The sequence below is a fragment of the Guyanagaster necrorhizus genome, assembly GCF_019112545.1.
Source record: "Guyanagaster necrorhizus MCA 3950 unplaced genomic scaffold BT62scaffold_55, whole genome shotgun sequence".
In the NCBI taxonomy this organism is placed as follows: domain Eukaryota; kingdom Fungi; phylum Basidiomycota; class Agaricomycetes; order Agaricales; family Physalacriaceae; genus Guyanagaster; species Guyanagaster necrorhizus.
In genome coordinates this window covers 135,581-153,203 of record NW_025064934.1, presented here as the reverse complement: position 1 = coordinate 153,203, position 17,623 = coordinate 135,581, and the positions used below count along the sequence as shown (strand labels likewise).

Sequence of the window (17,623 nt, the reverse complement as noted above, 5' to 3'; positions counted from 1 at the left end):
ACTGTGAGGGGTCAGAAACTCTCTCTTCTACTCATACAATGCAGTATTTAAATACTCTACTATGATACTTACTAATACAATCCTACTATGATATCTTCAAAGCATGGGACTTCATGCCAGATCCCATAGGTATTATTCACATGCATATCACAGTTGCCATGCTTATTCTCTTTCAGGCTAGGACTGTGCAATGTTTGCTTGCTAGCTGACCTCAGCTAGCTGGCCTAGCCAGGTCTGCTTGCTTTCTTATTTTCTTAGTGACATATCTCTGACAGCAGTAAGCTGTTCTGGACCCCCAGAGTTATCTCCCATATCTGGAGTCAGCCACAATAGTTATGTTCTCTTTTTCAGTGTTGTGACATTCTCTCTGGCACATAAAATGCACTGCTTCTGGTCTGACATGCATTAATTAACTTACCTAATATGGTATATGTCATACTGCAGTATGATGCAGGGTCCCTCACTGTGTTAAGCATGCTAAAGCACTGTAAGTATGCATACAAGTGTCTGAGCAGTACATGTGCTATTCATCTCTGAGAGTAGTATTTCTCTATTTATCCATTTGTTGCCATCATTTTATTTCTCTGTTCAGCATCCAGTTATTCAGATACCTTTCTTTGGGTCTCAGTTCTCTGTTTTAAGGCATGTTCCATCAGTGTATCATTGATCAATGTGATCAGAATTGCTGATCATATTTTGATCATATTCTTTTTATTTTTAGCATACTCTCTTGTAATGGTATTGGCACATTTAGGGCCAAGTGCTGAGACCTCACATGCAGTCTAACCCCTCTGATATTTGTCTGCTACTAGGCCATACACTCTGCTTCTTGTTACTTCAGTTTAGCCTTATGATAGCTAGGTTTCTGTGTGCTCTTATTCTATTCTCAGTTACATGCTTACTGGACTGAAATGCAGTCCATGTATTCGCAATTTTTGCAATTTTACATGCCTGAACATGGAGAGGGCATATCAGCAGATGATAAGCAGTGGATGCATTTCATTTGATGTTTAGAAGTCAGTATAAGTCATCTAAGAATTTGGATATGAATTGAGGCCCTCTGTCTGAGATGATGACTTGGGGCATGCCATATTTGGTGTACACCTTGTCACATAGAATTTTGGCCCACCCTTTAGAGGTTAATTCTATGGAGCAGATGATCAGAATGATCACCTTAGAGAAGCGATTAACTATGATAATAATAGCATTATAGTCATTACAGTCTGGCAATCTAGTGATCATATTGACTGAAATGTGGGTTCATGGTGATGATGGCACCTCATTTGGGTGGAGTGGTGCAGCATGTGGTTGAGTAGAGGACTTGCCTCTTTAGCAAGTTTCATATACCTTAATGTATCACTTGATGTCTTAGCTCATTTTAGGCCACCAGTACTCCCACAGGATGAGCTTCTTGGTTTTGGCAATGCCTGGGTGTCTGGCCATTGTGTGATCATAGCATGTGGCAATAATTTCACTATGAAGTCCTTAGTCTCTGGAGATATAGATCCACCCATCATAGCAGATCATTCCTCCTTCCTTCATTATTCCTCACTCATGGTTAAGAGATGGGGCCACATGTTGGTCTCACTTCTTCATATCTCTCATGGCACTTTTGATCTGCTCATGGATTTCTTCTTCAGTCAGCATTATCATTGCCTGAAAGTGTTTGGGTCACAATAAGGTGACTCCTTCATTGTCATTTCCTCCTTGATCATGATCAGCCTGATGACTGAGAAGGTCAGCCTTTTTGTTCACTGTACCAGCTTTGTAATGCAATGTGTATTGGTACTGGCTGAGTTTGGTTACCCATCTGGCTTGTTAGTGATTAAGTTTCTGCAGTTGTTGGAAGTACCAAAGGTTCTGATGATCCATCCAGATCTCAAAGGTTTCATGGGCACCAATCAGATAATGCTGCCATTCCTCCAAAGCAAGCATTATTGCAAGTAACTCTTTGTCATAGATTTCATAGTTGCATTCTGTAACTGTAAGAGCCTTGGATAGAAATGCAACAGAGTGCCATTTACTGCTCTGCTCCTGAGAGAGAATGACACTGATCATGCTTTTGCTTGAGTTGGTCTCAATATAGAATTTGTTGTTTTATGTCAGGATGGTGAGAGCCACATCCTCAGCCAATCAGCACTTGAGATCATCAAACACCAATTGTTGGAATGGGCCCCAGGACTATGAGGCATTACTGGTGAGCTGTATCATAAGGCAAACTATTTTGCTGTAGTCCCAAATGAAGCACTGATAGAAGTTTATGAAACCCAGAAAGAATTGTAGTTCCTTCTTCTTGGTGGGCTCTGGCCATTCCATTACTTCAGCCACTTTCACAGGGTCCATGTATATGCTTCCTTTGCTGATGATAACTCTCAGATACTCAGTCTTGAGTACTTCAAATTCACATTTCTCTGCTTTGAGGAATAGTTTGTATCTCCTCATTAGGACTAGTACTTGGCATACTAGCTTTCTGTGCTCCTTCTTTATTCATGACATAATTAGGATGTTGTCAAGATAGATGGTTACCTTTCCAGTTGCAATGAGATCCTTGAATATATCATTTATCATCCACTGGAAAGTTGCAGGTGAATTGGTGAGGCCAAAGAACATAATGGTGGGTTCAAATAACCCTCAGTTGGTTCAAAATGCTGCCTTCCATTCATCTCCTTCTTTGATCCATATATTATTGTATCTCCATCAGACATCAAGTTTGGTGTAGTACTTGGCACCTCAGAGTTTATCCATCAACTCTGAGATTAAAGGAAGTGGATAGTGATTTTTGATTGTCATTTTGTTTAGTTTTTGGTAGTTCTGAATGGGTCAAAGTTTGCCATCCTTTTTTTTGATGAAGAAGAATGGAAATGCCATAGGGGACTTGGATGGGCAAATCCTTCCACTAGACAAATTCTTGTCAAGGAATTTGTCAAGCTCCTGCTGTTCATTATGTCTGAGAGGATAAGTTTTGCAGTCAAGGTTGGCATTTGCATTAGAGATTAACTCAATGGCATAGTCTCATGGCTTCAGCTTAGGGAGCTCATTGAAGCTTTCCTTTTCAAATAGATTTTTGAAGTCCTGCATCCACTCAGGCACCATCTCTTTGAACATCTTCTTCTCCTTCTATTTGTTGGCTTTAGCAGTGAGGTTATTGGCATGATGTATCACTCAGATGTGTATGGCTTTTTGCAGGTCAATGGCAAGAATCATCTCACTGTCTTCCATTTCTTCATCCCATTGGTCTTCCAGATCTTTATCAGGCAGTTCAAAGGAGATCTTTTGACATCAGCATCAGGCAAATTTAATTCATCTGGTCTTCCAGTTGATCAGTGGGTTATGGCAGATCAACCAGTCATATCCAAGAAAGATCTCTTTAATTTCCAAGTCAGTCATGGCCAAGTCAATTCTCTCAGAGTGATCACTGATTGTGAGCCTGAGCTCAACAAATTTAGTGATTGAGCTGGCTTGGTTCTTGGTCCCATTGGTGTTATAGACAGGAATGAGTGCTATAGTGGCCTGAGTGGGAAGGTTGTGTTTGGTGGCAAAGGCTCAATTAATCAAGCTACCTGTGCAACTGCTATCAATTAATACAGTGATCACATAGGTACTTTGAGATGTGAGTGTCTCAATTTGGGCCTTGACCAGCAGGTCTTGGCCTGGCATCTTGGATCATTGAATGAACTTTCATGGTCCTCATAGTTTATCAAGCTATTCTAGAGCTCAATGATGTGCTTGGTAACAGCTAAGTGACTAAGAGAAGTGAATGAGGAATGAACTCTCAAACACCAACACCTAACCACTCAATATACAATCATCAAATACAGTTGAGGTTGGTTGTTTTGAGTATGATAGAAGCACTCTTGCAGTCTTAAGTAAAATCACAGAAACAGTCAATAAAGATAGTTATTTAACTCTATCTTGCTTTCAAAGATGCAATACTCATGAGAGTAGTTTATAGCAATGTTTAAGTATAATTAGGACTTAGAACCAATGCACAATTGCGCTCCAAATCAACTTAGAATATTCCAAAACCCAATAAACTCTGAAATCTAAATACTAAGTCTATCAAGCACTTAGGCTTGACTAGCTGCACTCTTGGCTGGCTAGCGGTCCTCAAAACCAAAGAACTTGTACTCTGATGCTGAAACCCTTATAGTTTGGAACCCAAATTAATCCAAAACCCAAAATACAGTTATTATTCCAATCCAATCCTCTCTAAGTGACAAAGCAACTTAAATAAATCACTAAGTTGAAGCAGAACTCAAAATCCATTGTCCCAGGGACTAGCTACAGTGGGCTAGAAGGCCTGAACATGGGGGTGGGTCGCTTGCTTGCTATTTCCCCCCCATTCCCTTCTTTTATACATCAACAGGTACAGAATCTATAAATAAAGCATTCAAAATAATATTTCTCCTGTTTAAAGCGGAATCATGCCATTATTCTAGAATGGCAGCACTCCTGGACTCCCCTAGGCTTTCCCAGACCTGCCTGGCCACCGCACATCTTTATTTTAAGCCTACAGTGCCTGTGGGTACCTAACTCCTTTCTGTCTACTCAGTTTTAATCCTCTGAGTTATTCTTAGTAGCTCAATTGATCAGGCCTGATCAGGCCCAGTCAACCGGTCCTATCCACTCTATTCCTCTCAATTCTAAGTCTCTTAGGTCACCTGATACCTAGGAAATTTGAACTTAGGCATTTGAGTCAAAACTCACAGTGCTAGCCACAGATCATTGGGTCTCTCTTCTTACTGCTCCTAGATGATGCTATCTCTACTCAATACTCCACAACTGGCTATGGTATTATACCCCTAGCTGTCTTAGAATATACTTGTCTTAGTGGCATGTAGAATTGGCCCCATTTGAGATACCATTTCTAAGTCCAACTTGGACTTAGTATTTTCCAAGGTGTGGTGCTGAACTTTTCTAAGTTCAAACCTGACTTAGGATTTTTATCCTTAGGCCATGTTATTTTACAAAGTCCCCTTTTGGACTTAGTATTGGTGACTAGCATGACTATCAGCTCGGAGCCTCAGCCATAGTCCTCTACTGGCTAATGATTCTCAGTTACTAGCATATTCTAGTGTGTTATGCAGAATTTGCAAATTATAGGGTTGAACATGTAGCCTGCATATTATCAGCATCATTCAGCTTTCCTTATCTCCTTGATTATCTCATTAACAACTTCCTCTGCTTGAGTCTTGTGAATCCAATTCCTAAGTACAGCTTTGGCTGCTGACTCATCTTTCACATCCTTGATGGCCCACCAAGTCCATTCAGTGTTGAACAGCTTCAGCCAGCCAACAGGGCTCTCTGCCTCTCTTCAGCCCTCAGATAGTTGAGTTTTTTCTTTTGGTGATTCTTCAGTGTGAGTGAGTAACTGGGGTATATTTGAATGCATAGATAATTTAGGCATAGGAGTAACTACAGAAACTTTATTAGTCTGACTAGCAGCTTTGATCTGCACACCATGAAGTCCTTTGGCTGGCTCAGTGGAATTGCTCACTGACCAGCCCCATCTTTTATCTCCTCCACTTTCATTTCCATGCCAAGCTCTTCTTCTTCCTTCTGTAGGTCAGTGATCTGTGCTCAAATGTCTTCTTGGATTTATTTCTTCTTTAGGCAGTTCTTGGCTATATAGCCCTTCTGCCTGCAGTTGAAGCATTTATCTTCCTTCTTCATCCAATCTATGTCCATAGGCTTTTTCACCCCCATATATGTTGTTCCTGTTCCTGTTTTCTGCATGCCATAAGTTGAAGCCATTGAGGATCCTGATGATTTTTCAGCAGTTGTCCCTGATGATTTGTTCAGAGTTGGCAGGGTTGATTTCTTCATGTAATCTTGCAGTGTTGACTGTTTCACTTTCTGCCTTTGTCATTCCTTGTACATCTCGATGATTCTTTCTTTCCACTTGTTATAGCCCATCAGCATTAATGCTTTAATGCCAATGGCAGAAATCATTATAATGTATGAGGAGAGAACTCCTCTCTTGAGAGCCTTGACTGTTTATCTGTTGTTTGCTGTATCATTTTGGATTCCAGCAAGTTTGGCTAGCTGTTTTAGCTCATTGAAATAGTCTGTCACCATCTTATCTCTCATCTTGTAGTTTTTGATCTTCTGCTTATACACTTTTTGCACTGCCAGATCAATAAACTTGTCATGTAACATTTGTTTGAAGACTGGCCATGAGGGATATCAGTAGTGTTCCTTGGTGGTCGATCAGAAGTTCAGGGAGATGAGTATCCACTATATCTTGGCTTTCTCCTTGAGGTATGAGGTGGCAAATACTACCTTGTTCATGTCAGTTCTAAGGTATCCAATATAGACTTCAAAATATTGCTTGCAATCAACCAGAAACTGGTCAATGTCATCTGAGGCCTCTTTGAAGGGTTGGGGCTTGTAAAGTAGGTTGGGTCTACATTGTAATACTGCAGCATTCTTGGGTAGCATGTCCATCAGGTTAGACCACTCTGAAAATGGGAGTTATCATCATTTGTCTGGTGATCATGGGAATGAATAGAGTGAATTGTCATCTGCCACAGGGCTTCCCTGTGGAACAGCTTCTTTTCAAATGATGACACTGTCTTTTATAGTGAAGTCTAATTGTATCATCTTGGAGTCATCTCTGATTGGATTCTTTCTAGCACCACTCCTGGTAGCTTCATCAGATAAGGGCTGGGCCTCTAATATGTAGCTTCCTCAGCTTGTCCAGGGGTTTCAATACTGGTTCAGTCTGGTCAATGTCTGTGGTCAGATTCATGACAGCCAAGTTGCCATAGATCAGATAGATGAGGTGGAGTTTGAATAGTTGCTCTGAAGAGATAATGCCATGTAGATGGCTCATTGCAGGGTGATGAGTGGTGACTATAGTATTAGTTGGACTAGTTGCAGCTCCTGGTATTCAGGTGGCCTGCTGACCAGATCCTCAGAGTGATTCTTGTTGTATTGCATGGTGGCATAATCTATTACTGCATGCCTCAGGATTTCTGTTTATTCATTAGGTTTGGAATATTTGTACAATTGTCCTATCTGCGATGCCAACCAGCTGGCATCACACTATAAAAATGTTACCCCTCTTATGTATAGCTCCTGATACTCCTGCATCTTTATCTTTTGGATTTCTTCTTCCAGCACTTCTTTATCTGTATCCTTGACCAGTCCATAAGCAAGTTCTCCACCAGCATGAGGTGGTTTGCTGCTCTCAGTCTCCTCACCCTCCTTAAGCTCATCATCCTCTTCCTCTTCCTCAAGGAGGGAATCAGTGGATGGTGAAGAGGATCTGAGCACATGCAATGTGAAAACAGATACAGCAGAGCATTATCCACTGACCACACTCACACCAACACACACACAAAACTCTTAGTTCATGGGGGGATTATAATGCAATAAAAGTAGCAATCAACAAATATAATTGTCTTCTTTAATGAGATCACAGCATGCAAACAGTAATAGCATGCTTACAACAGTCTGAGGCCTCTCTAAGTCTCAAAGCTTTTTGTTTTATCAAAACAAGAGGTGGCAACTGGTGTTGCTGGGCCTCAAGGCAAAAGGTACTGCAGCTCAATACAACATGTCAAAACACTGTCACAAAACTCTCCAAATGGTCCCAAGCACAGCTCAGATCAACTCAAAATCCTTAACACACACAATACACGACTCAAAGCTTCATGCTCTAAGCAGAAACCAATCACCAACACATCCATAAGTGTCAAAGAGCACAGATCTCTGTTCACAAGCTTCCAAACTGATTATAGATCCACAGGATTCAAACCTATGTGATCCAGAGACACAAAACACAATAAAACACCATCTGACAGACCAAAGGGTTTGAACCTCTGCCACCTGTAGTGCCATGCATCACAAATACCTCAAAAACTCAAGATGATGCCCTTCAGACACTGCTCTCTTATTCTCAGATTAGAGCACAATCTAAAACCTCTTATCAAACTGGGCTCAAGTCCTTCATGAGCTTTGATGCCTCGCTTAGTTCTCACAGCACTCTTAATGATATCAATAATCAGTTTATTCTCTCACCCAGAGTTACTAACACAAACCCAGAGCTAGAGTGCAAGACTTTCTATGCTCAATACACTGCAACTGTGGGGGGTCAGAAACTTCTTCCTCCAGTCATACAATACTGTATTTAAATACTCTACTATGGTACTTACTAATACACTCCTACTATGGTATCCTCAAAGCACAGGACTCCATGTCAGATCCTGTGGGTATTATTCACATGCATATCACAGTCATCACACTTATTCTCTTCCAAGTGATGACTGTGCCTGCTGTTCCTTCACTAGCTGACATTGGCTAGCTGGCCTTGCCAGGTCTGCTTGCTTTCTTCTTTCCCCAGTGACATCTCTGACAGTGGTAAACTGTCCCAGACCTCTGGAGTTATTTCTCATGCCAGGAGCCAGCCACAATGGCTATGTTCTGCTTCCCTGTGTCCAATCAGTCATTCCATCTGACTCACTAAAGGTGCCATTTTTTGGTATAATGCAGAGTCCCTTGCTGTGTTATGCACACTAAGGCACCATATGTATGCACATGCAAGGCTCAGGGCAGTATCCATACTATTCATTCCTGGAGTAATATTCCTCTACTTATTAGCTTGTTGTCATTAGTCTATTTCTCTGTTCAGTACCCATTTACTCAGATACCTTTCTTTGGATCTCAGTTCTCTGTTCTAAGATATATCTCATCAGTGCATCAATGGCTGTGCATCTTTGGTCAATGTGATCAGACTTACTGATCATATTTCTATCATAATCTTTTTATTTTTAGCATGCCCTCTCATAATAGTATTGGCACATTTGGGGCCAAGTGCTGGGACCTCACATGCAGCCTAATCTCTCTGGTATTAGTCTGTTACTAGGCCATGCACTCTGCTTATTGTTACTTCAGTTTATCATTATGATAGCTAGGTTTCTGTGCACTCTAGTCCTATTTTCTGTTACATGCTTACTGGTCTGGAATGCAGTCCATGTATTCACAATTTTTGCAATTTTACATGCCTGAACATGGAGAGAGCATGTCAGTGGATCATAGAAATTCTCCTTGTCCCCTGTTGGTCATATTGTCTTTATTGATCCACTGCTGTGGCTGGATGCTGGGCTCAGCAATGGGGCTTGAAAAGTTTGAGGCATCAAGATAGGTGGCAGTGGATTGACTCCTGATATTGGAGTCATACCAGTTTCCTCCCACTGCTTGGGCCACTGCCACTCACTCATGATAGAGGCAGATGTTTCAGCAGTATCCATTGTCAAGGAGCTGCCCAATCACTCAGCTCCTAAGGAACCTTTGGAGAGCATGGGTGGAGATGTGGGTATTGTTAGGTACTCATAGTCTATAGTGTCTGAGGACAGACTTGTCATCCTCAAAAGTAGTATTGACACTAGGAATTCATTGGAGAGAGGGATACTAGAGGATTGGAGAGCATGGGGCAGTTCTTAGGATATTGTCCTGAGTTGGAGAAGTGACCTGATCACCTCTGGCTTAGGCCTCATCTGCTGTGAGGACTTCTGCATTTTCTCAGTGCTCTGGGGCCCAGGGGTCAGACTTGATTGTACTAGGCTCTCTGAATATCAGAGTTGAGAGGGAGCAGTCTGCTTGTACTGGTGCAAGTACTGATGTGACTTCTGGTCAGAGTCTGTACCAGTTGGAGACATTGGCCCTCTCCAATCAGACTCTTTCAACATTCCACTGCTGCTCCTGATGCTGCCAATCATACTCAGCAGCCTTATTTGCCTCCCTCCTTCTATTAATGATGTGCTCCTTGAGCTCACTTCAGGCCAGCTGCAGAGCATTTTGCTATCTTTGCTCCTCCTGCCAGAGGGCTTCATCATAGTTGAATAGGACATTGAGGTCCCATGTGGGGAATAGGCAGTGGATGATCTCATTTTGGTTTTCTCAGATTTGTCACTCATTGTCAAGCCTGTCTGAGAGTGCCCTTCCCATTCTGGCACTGGTTCCAGCAGAGTGATGGGGTGAGATGCTGCAAGACTGGCTTCTAGATGATGTTTGAGGGGGTCTTGAAGCCATCCAAGCAGCATCAAGAGAATCTCTGGCATGGTCAGCAATCCCATGGATTCAAAAGGCACTGGAAGGATTGAAGGAGGGAGACTGCTGAAAGAAATTCTCCAGGATATTCTTGTCTTCATGATCAGAGATGGAGGTCAGGACCCATGAGTTCCTGAATCCTGCGATGCAAGGGTCACTACTTCTGCTGTTGGGTCATTGAGGAGGGTATCTATGTCTTTCTTCTTCTTGAACATCCTCTTGATATGGGCTGCTAGGCCTGGCTTCAGGTAGAGGGCTTGTCAGAGGCTGGTGGAATGTTCATCAGGATTCAGGGATGTCATGTAGGGAAAGGTCTGGGGTTACATTATATAGCATATGTCAGATGTGTTGAAACTCATTGTAATGCCTGATAGCTCAAGTGGTAATTGAATGGCATCCCTAGCACAGCTGGATGATCACTAACAATTCCAACAATATTCTGATGATGGATGCAAGAAGTTCGAAGAACTCTCAGTCAAAGTTCAGGTCTGATGTGTTGATAGAGGGCATTTGATTTCCTCCACACTATAGTGTGTGAGGAAAGGGAAAAGGAAGCTTCAAGCTAATTGTTAGATCCAAGCATTACATGAACAGAAACACATGATAAACAGAAGTCCTCTTGCACTTCAGGAGATTGACTAAGTTTACTGATGCATATTCTGATCAATGTGTTACAAAGCCTTAAAATTGGCTCAAGTATAGAATGGTGTGAAGATAAACTTTAGCTTGAAGCTGGGGTTTCCCAGCAAGAGTGAGCCTCTTTAAATACTGTACAAGTGTCAACTATTAATACTACTGCCTATTGTGTGTTGTCATATCCTTTGTGCCCATTGTCCTTGGGTGTTGCTACTATACATAAAAGATCAATTGTGCATTATCAGGCAACACTGTTGTGTCAAAAGACAATGACAGACTTGGCTAGTTGTGATGACTAAGCCTTGTCTCATAGTCTTAAGCACTCCCTTTAAGCACCCTGACTAAGCATAAATAGAGGTTAATTGTAAGAAAAGAAATAGAATAAAGGAAAAATTGTAACATTTACTCAGACAAAGCTGTCTGTGTTACTGAACACAACAAAACTTATCTCAAATGGTCTGCCTGGTGCAGTTTCTGAACTGATACAATGCACCTGATTGTGACTTATACACAAAACTGACTGTTCTGAACTGTCTTGGGTCTGTTCTGATAGTCTGATATCACTTTTGGTTGCTTTCTGAGGGTTCTTGCACAAAACAAAGTGACCTGATCACCACAATGCTATTCAGATTGAGTCTATGACTTGAAGCTCTTAACCAAACACAACTCATACTATTCACCTAGTAGTGCTTTGAGAGAGGGTCAGAAACCTGCCCTCCCTCTATACATGATCTAGTATTTATACTTCTTAGCTACCTATAGCTGACTAATATAATCAATTACTGACTAATATGCTTGCTGATGCAACCAGGAAGGCTAAACTCATTTCCTGACAGATATGAGCTCATACATGGCTACCTGGTCAGCCAATCAGGCTGGACCCTGGTTCTTGTCATCATGCTGATCATGCAGATCTCTGTTCTCAGACCTGGAAACCATGTGTGTTGCACAGAGAGGCCCACTAATGCCCTAGTCTCTGCTAGACATAGAGATGCTGCACTCGAGGGAACTATGCTCTTTCCAGGTAATCACTTGCTTAGTGCATCTTACTATGGTTGGTACAGAGTAGCTAACTGGGTAAAAAGTGATAAATATATCCTCTTTTCTATCTGGTATGGTTGCCTGGCACATTATCCCCCCCCCCCCCCCCCAACTAAGATACCAACTGTCCCTAGTCAGCCATCAGCAACAGGTTGACAGCATGCCCCCCCTTGCTTGTAAATATTGCATTCACCGGATCCACCCACATATCGACAACGATCCCTTTCCTCTCCATGACGTCATGCATCATCAATTGCAATATCTACTCCGGGTCGACTCATACATGATATATAGCAAGTACACTCGATCTCCCCGTGGTCCGACTCGCTTCTTATCCCCCACCTCTCTCCCTTGGCCCATGCTTGTCGGACATGGTGAATATGAATGAATTTTTGACATCAACCTGGAGGACAGTGTGTGGATTGCTGGCACAGGTTTCTCCGTTAAATGACACTTCTCTCTTCCTGTTTATCCCCCCCCCCCCTCGCCGCCGCTGGGGGGTGTCAGACCGACATCCTGTTCTCGACGCGGCTAGGCAATATAGGTTAAAACCGCGCGTCTTGTTCAGAGTTCACTGGGGTTCGTTCTCCTCCCTCCCTCCCCCAACGCTGTATATATCAAGCTTCAGGCTTTCAATGTGGATGGCTGTACATAATACCAAGTGGAGCCGACGGGTAGTAGCAATATTACTATTACTATTACTATTAGGCAGTGCCATCGGTTAACACATCTGAATTTGTCAACCGAGATTTCGCCAAGCGACCGACCACGTGAGAACGGTTTCTTTCTTTCTTTCCAGTTCACCGTCGTCGGCGACGATAGCGCACCGCCCCCCCCCCCCCCCCCCCCCCCCCCCACTCCCCTTTCTCTCAGAATAATGCAGTGGCTAACGGGGCTTAAAATAATAATAACAAAAGTCGGGAAACGTGCCTCGATGGGCCACCAACAGCAGGCTATTAATAAGCGGCTGGAAGCAGTGCCGCACGCAGCAGCTCTTTTATCGAGATTGGGTGGTGGGCCCCTTCTCCCACCTTCTTTTCCCTCTCTTCCCCTCTTCACTCTTTTCCCCACTAAGCACCAACTACCAACTACCACGATGACTGATATCCACGACCAAGCAACGCTCGCGGCCGCCATCGCCAACTTCAAGCCCACACCCCGCGAGGTCATCAGCGGGATCGCACCGCATGTGTTCGAGGATCGGCGGTACCTCCAGCGGAGGCGGAGCAGCAGGCGCAATGGGAGCCCGGGGAGGCGGCAGAGGGGCCGCCAGGGGGCTAAGCGGTCGCCGTTGAGGGTGTCGGCTGTTATCAATCTGGATGACCCAGGTGCGTTTCTTTTTTTTTTTTTACTTACTAAGGTGGTGGTGGTGGTGGTGGTGGCGAGGGAGTCGTTATCGCTGACTTTACTTTATAGATGAGACGTGCGCGCAAGAGACGGTGGGGCAGGTGTCCTCTAATAATGCGGCGGACGCTGCGCGCAATATCAACCAGTCGAGGAGGCGGACGTTCCTCAGTATGCAAGTGTCGTTGGTGATATTGAAGTGCGTGCCGCTGCTAGTCATTGGCTTGGTCGCTGACGGGGCATTGCAGGACTCTCACTTCTAAATTAAAGTGATTTGCCGTTCCTTCTCTTCCATTCTTCGTTCAATGTCGCTCATCCCATCTCCTCCAGGACGCGACACCATTAGGGATTTCACCCACATTCTTTCATTCAGGACTCGGGAGTTATCTTATTATATCCTTTTTGTTTTTTTGTTTTTGTTGTTTTCCTTCTCGCTAACATAAAACCGGAATCGCCTCTCCCTTTCCCTTTCACTCTTACTGCATACCCAAGGCTTGCCATAGATAGACGCAAATTCATCATTCAAATGTACTCCAATCATGTATCGCTGTATACCCATCCAAACCCCGCATGCGACGTCGGGAAGAAAAAGAAGAATTATTATGACGAAAGGATGAGAAAGAATCAGATTCCGCGATTTCCGCGCTCATGATAAGGGAAAAAAGAATCATCGTGAGAGCACTGTCGTAAAAAAAGGTCTTAAGAAGCATAGTCTGCCCCTATAACCGAATGAAAGGAGTGAAGAACGGGTAGGGTTCACCCATCTTGAAGAACCCGTTTCCGTTAGTCTTTAACTCTCGAGCGCGTAAGGAATGATTCTGGAGCATGTGTATCCCCGCAGATACCTGGAACGAAGGAAAAACGGATGATGCCGCCAATGTCCTTATCTGTAAAGCACCAAGAGGCGCATTCTTTCCGCCATCTCGATATCGGGCTGGTATTTTTAGGAAACATGCAACCGTAATGCTTCTGGGCTCAAAGGAAGGCAGCCAGTCAGGGATTGGACAGAGTCTAATAAGACTCTGGCGAAGACTTTTCGTTCTCGTACGGTCTCTGCGAATAGCCAGCCTTTCTCTTTGTTCGTTTCGATAAAAAAAAAACCACAAATCCGTTGACCGGACGTTTTTGAGTTCGGGGCCGTTTTTCATTTTTCATACGTTGTTGTGCCTATATCGAAGTTCGTCAACTTTTCGGAGCGAAAACGTCAATTTGTGAGTTTTACGTACGTGACCTCTTTTTTGAGAGAGCGGAAAGTCGCATTGCCCGACGGGGTTGTGGAAAAAAGTCAAAATCAAATTCCGAGTCATTAAGTGATTCACCGATACGAGTCTAATGACGTCACGCGTCACTTGGAGTTCATCATGATGATAAGTTTCAGTTGCATGATTTAAGAGGGCGAATGATAACTATGACATGTATCCCAACCTGACAGGCGCATATATGAGGGCATGCCCTTCTTTCCCCAGGTGGAAAAGCGGTGGGAGTCTGCGGCGCAGCAAACCGATTCGAGGGTGGTGGTCGGTACCTGGTGTGACCGACCCGCGCTAAGATATCTTGGGTAACGGGCTGTAACGGAGACAATTTTGGGCCGTGAGACGCTTGAGTCTGGTTGCCGTTGTACGGGTTGAAAGATCATATCTATCAAACCAAGCGTGATGGCCAGACGGCGTATATTTGCCGACGGTTTAGGGGTGGCAAGATAAGCCAGATTTGGAGAAGCCCATCATCGCAAGCTTCTATCCTTGGAAGCGCATACAGTCACGTGGACTGCGTTCTCGCCGCCTTGGCCCGCTGATCTTGGTTCTTGACCAGATCGACACTTCCAGATGGGTTTAAAGAAAACAAGTGACGCACCGAATCATTTCCCTGTCGACAATCCGTCCCTCAGAAAGCGACCCAAACTCAGACAAGTACTTGAAAATGGCCTTCAGGTCCTCGTCCAGTTCCTTGTCGATCTGGGCAGTATATACATCCTCAGCTCGCGTCACGGCCGTATCTGTGCAGACAACGCGCACTTTCGGAACACTATATTGATACAGCAAAGGCTCTCTGGCCAATCTCAGCTCTTCTCGACATTAGGAACAGCAGCAAGACTAGCAGGATACACGGATCGCTTACGTTGGTCAGAGTTGGCAGTATGGGCCACAAGAGAAGATGATAAACCAGCGTTGTTTGCCCGTTCGTCCTGATTCAGTATTCTGTGACAAGTGCCTGGCATGCACTCATGCTTGCTTCAGCTTCATGCTTATCCTGTTCTATAGATCCACCGAGAAATATGTATATATATATGACTCACTTGCGTCTTAATAAGCACGAGTTTGTTGGACACTTTGAAATAATCCAGACTTTGGCAGCGACGTTTCCGTTTCCATTCTGACTTGGCTGCGACTTTTCTCAGAGAAGAGAACTTGTAGTGCTCACTGCTACAGAACTGTGCACCCCAAAGACGTTACCTGCATGGCGGAGCATCGACGGACTCTCCTGAGCTTTATCAGATGAATACAAATGACCCATCGATGCTCTGAACTATATGGATAACCCCCCCGCAAACGTCCGTGCCACGACCGGTCCGACCAAAAGAAGTCAAACGAGAAATCACCAACGGCCCTAAGCGCAACTCCCATTATCACTCTGACGGTGCCTCCGCCATCAGAGGACCCCAACCAAGTTACATTGGGTCATACAACGGGGTGGACAGCCCCTCCCCTACGATCTTATCTTAGTACCCCCCCGGTGAGTAGAAGCCCCGCCGTCGACCTCATCCCCTGATCGCTCGCTCGCTCACCTACCCAGGCTGGGCCCGAATTTGGCGAAACGAATTGGACCCTGTGCACACCCATTCGGGGGAAAAAAAAAAAGGCAGCGTTTCAGGATCGATCGACTTGCAGCTCGCAGGAACGAAGATGGATCTATGGGAGCCACCATCGAGGCTGAAGGTGTTTGGTGGGGTATGGGTATGGGTATGGGTAGGTACAACCTTTGAAGACACGATGACGCGCTCGCTGCGACTGGGTGGTGCGAGAGGGACAGTCACTTATGTGAGTACGAGTATACCAAACGCCCTTTCGTCATCTTACTGTTCGTCGTAGGATTGAGAAATGGTAGTCCGTTGCGAGGTTGGTGCATGCTGCGCCCCACGGGATACAGAATTGTTTCTTCGAGGTCCACACAGACAGTCAGACAGTCTGCTCGGCTTTCATCAATGGGCCCCCCCAGGACGGGTAACAACTCGACTCGTGGCCCGGTTGGAGGACAAGTATCAGCAGCGGCTATACGTCTCCCAGACGCCGGAGCTCGTCATTGGTTCGATTTGCACGACAATGGGCGCTTGAAGACAATAGAGAGCCTGGCATGTTCTTGAAGACGGCGTTCAGCGGAGGTTGGGATCCTTGGGGAAAGAAGCGTTACGGGATTTGGTTGTCGGAGGGACGGCTGGGCTTGCTCGCCGCTGGTTTTTTGAAGTTTGCTTACCGGAGGAGTACTTGAAGAGGTTTGTAATAGTACTAGTATCCTCGTGGCGTTTATCGCTTTTGTGGATCTCAATCCAGGAACGTGCACGAGGCCAATTTCTCGCTACACCAGACGAGGATCTGCGGCGCAGTAAACGTCGATCCGAGGGTGGTGACTACCAATATCATAGTGCCAGTGGTCGGTACCGGGTACCTAGGAATTGTCCGCTTAGGTCCCACCCCCCCCTCTTCCTCGTGTAATATGGGAACCTGGAGACTGGGTCGTTAGACGCTCGAAGTTGGCTGGCGATGAATGCTGAATGCTGAATGCTTAAGAAAAAAAAAAACTAGGATTAAATACAGAAGGCGTGAGTGCACAGTTCACAGTGGATGGAAAAGACATATGGGCAGACCAGTGCACTGTAGAGGATCCATGGAACCATCGATGCCGCCGTTGGGCATGAGCATGATTCTTCCGCGGCGGAATAGGTGCTCTTCCCCACTCCCTCAGAGTCACCATGCAGCTTCAATATATCTACGACACACACCCAATCTCTATATCAGCAAAGTCGCTCTCAGGCAAAGTATCTCTCAATTCCATAGGATGTGTGGCCGCAGAGGGGTTGTCCTTTGCTACTAATAGCAGATCTGATACCCTTCACAAAGACTCCCAATTCCCCCCCCCCCTCCGGGGTTCTCGAGCGACATCATAACAAGGACGTTGTTGAAATACGTGCGTCGTATAACACAACTTCGTCAGCCGAAAAAAGATTATTGGAAACCTCTCAGCCCTCAGGGACGAGAGCGAGGTAGGCGAAATGTATAATTTCGTCTTCGTCTTCGGTGGCAGCTCGAGAGCGGAATAGGATGGAGTGGTGGGGGGGAAGAACGATCGCTCGCTCGCTGAGCTTCTCTCGAGGGTCTAGGAGATTCCGTTCTGAGCGGTTTGTCTTCCCCTGTACGCACGACAGTGAACCCCGCCCGTTTGGTCCGACATTACCATCAGCGAGGGCGAGGGGGGTTCCGAATCTCAATCTCTCGGCGACCTGCTTCATCAGATTAAACAGGCATGGCTGCGGCAATAAGCGTGTGCCCCTGCG

General features: G+C 44.8%; 2 protein-coding genes across 2 annotated transcripts; both read left to right on the top strand.

Moving 5' to 3' along the window:
- The first annotated feature begins 12,032 nt into the window (after positions 1-12,032).
- BT62DRAFT_643527 (uncharacterized protein) lies at positions 12,033-12,541 on the top strand. The gene has a single exon (XM_043181739.1). The coding sequence runs from the start codon at positions 12,102-12,104 to the stop codon at positions 12,453-12,455; it is 354 nt and encodes a 117-aa protein (XP_043033579.1). The 5' UTR covers positions 12,033-12,101; the 3' UTR covers positions 12,456-12,541.
- A 240-nt stretch (positions 12,542-12,781) lies between these two features.
- BT62DRAFT_938415 (uncharacterized protein) lies at positions 12,782-13,665 on the top strand. Its single transcript, XM_043187538.1, has 4 exons — positions 12,782-13,058; positions 13,147-13,273; positions 13,323-13,343; positions 13,405-13,665. Exons 1-4 carry the CDS (start codon positions 12,827-12,829, stop codon positions 13,418-13,420), a joined length of 396 nt encoding a protein of 131 aa, XP_043033578.1. The 5' UTR covers positions 12,782-12,826; the 3' UTR covers positions 13,421-13,665.
- Positions 13,666-17,623: the final 3,958 nt, after the last annotated feature.

Excerpts from the sequence above, each read along its gene's own strand:
- BT62DRAFT_938415 (XM_043187538.1), top strand. The coding sequence starts at position 12,827 with ATGACTGATATCCACGACCAAGCAACGCTCGCGGCCGCCATCGCCAAC. Across the intron at positions 13,059-13,146 it reads TATCAATCTGGATGACCCAG|ATGAGACGTGCGCGCAAGAG; the intron begins GTGCGTTTCTTT and ends TTTACTTTATAG. Across the intron at positions 13,274-13,322 it reads GTGTCGTTGGTGATATTGAA|GACTCTCACTTCTAAATTAA; the intron begins GTGCGTGCCGCT and ends GGGGCATTGCAG.
- BT62DRAFT_643527 (XM_043181739.1), top strand. The coding sequence starts at position 12,102 with ATGGTGAATATGAATGAATTTTTGACATCAACCTGGAGGACAGTGTGT.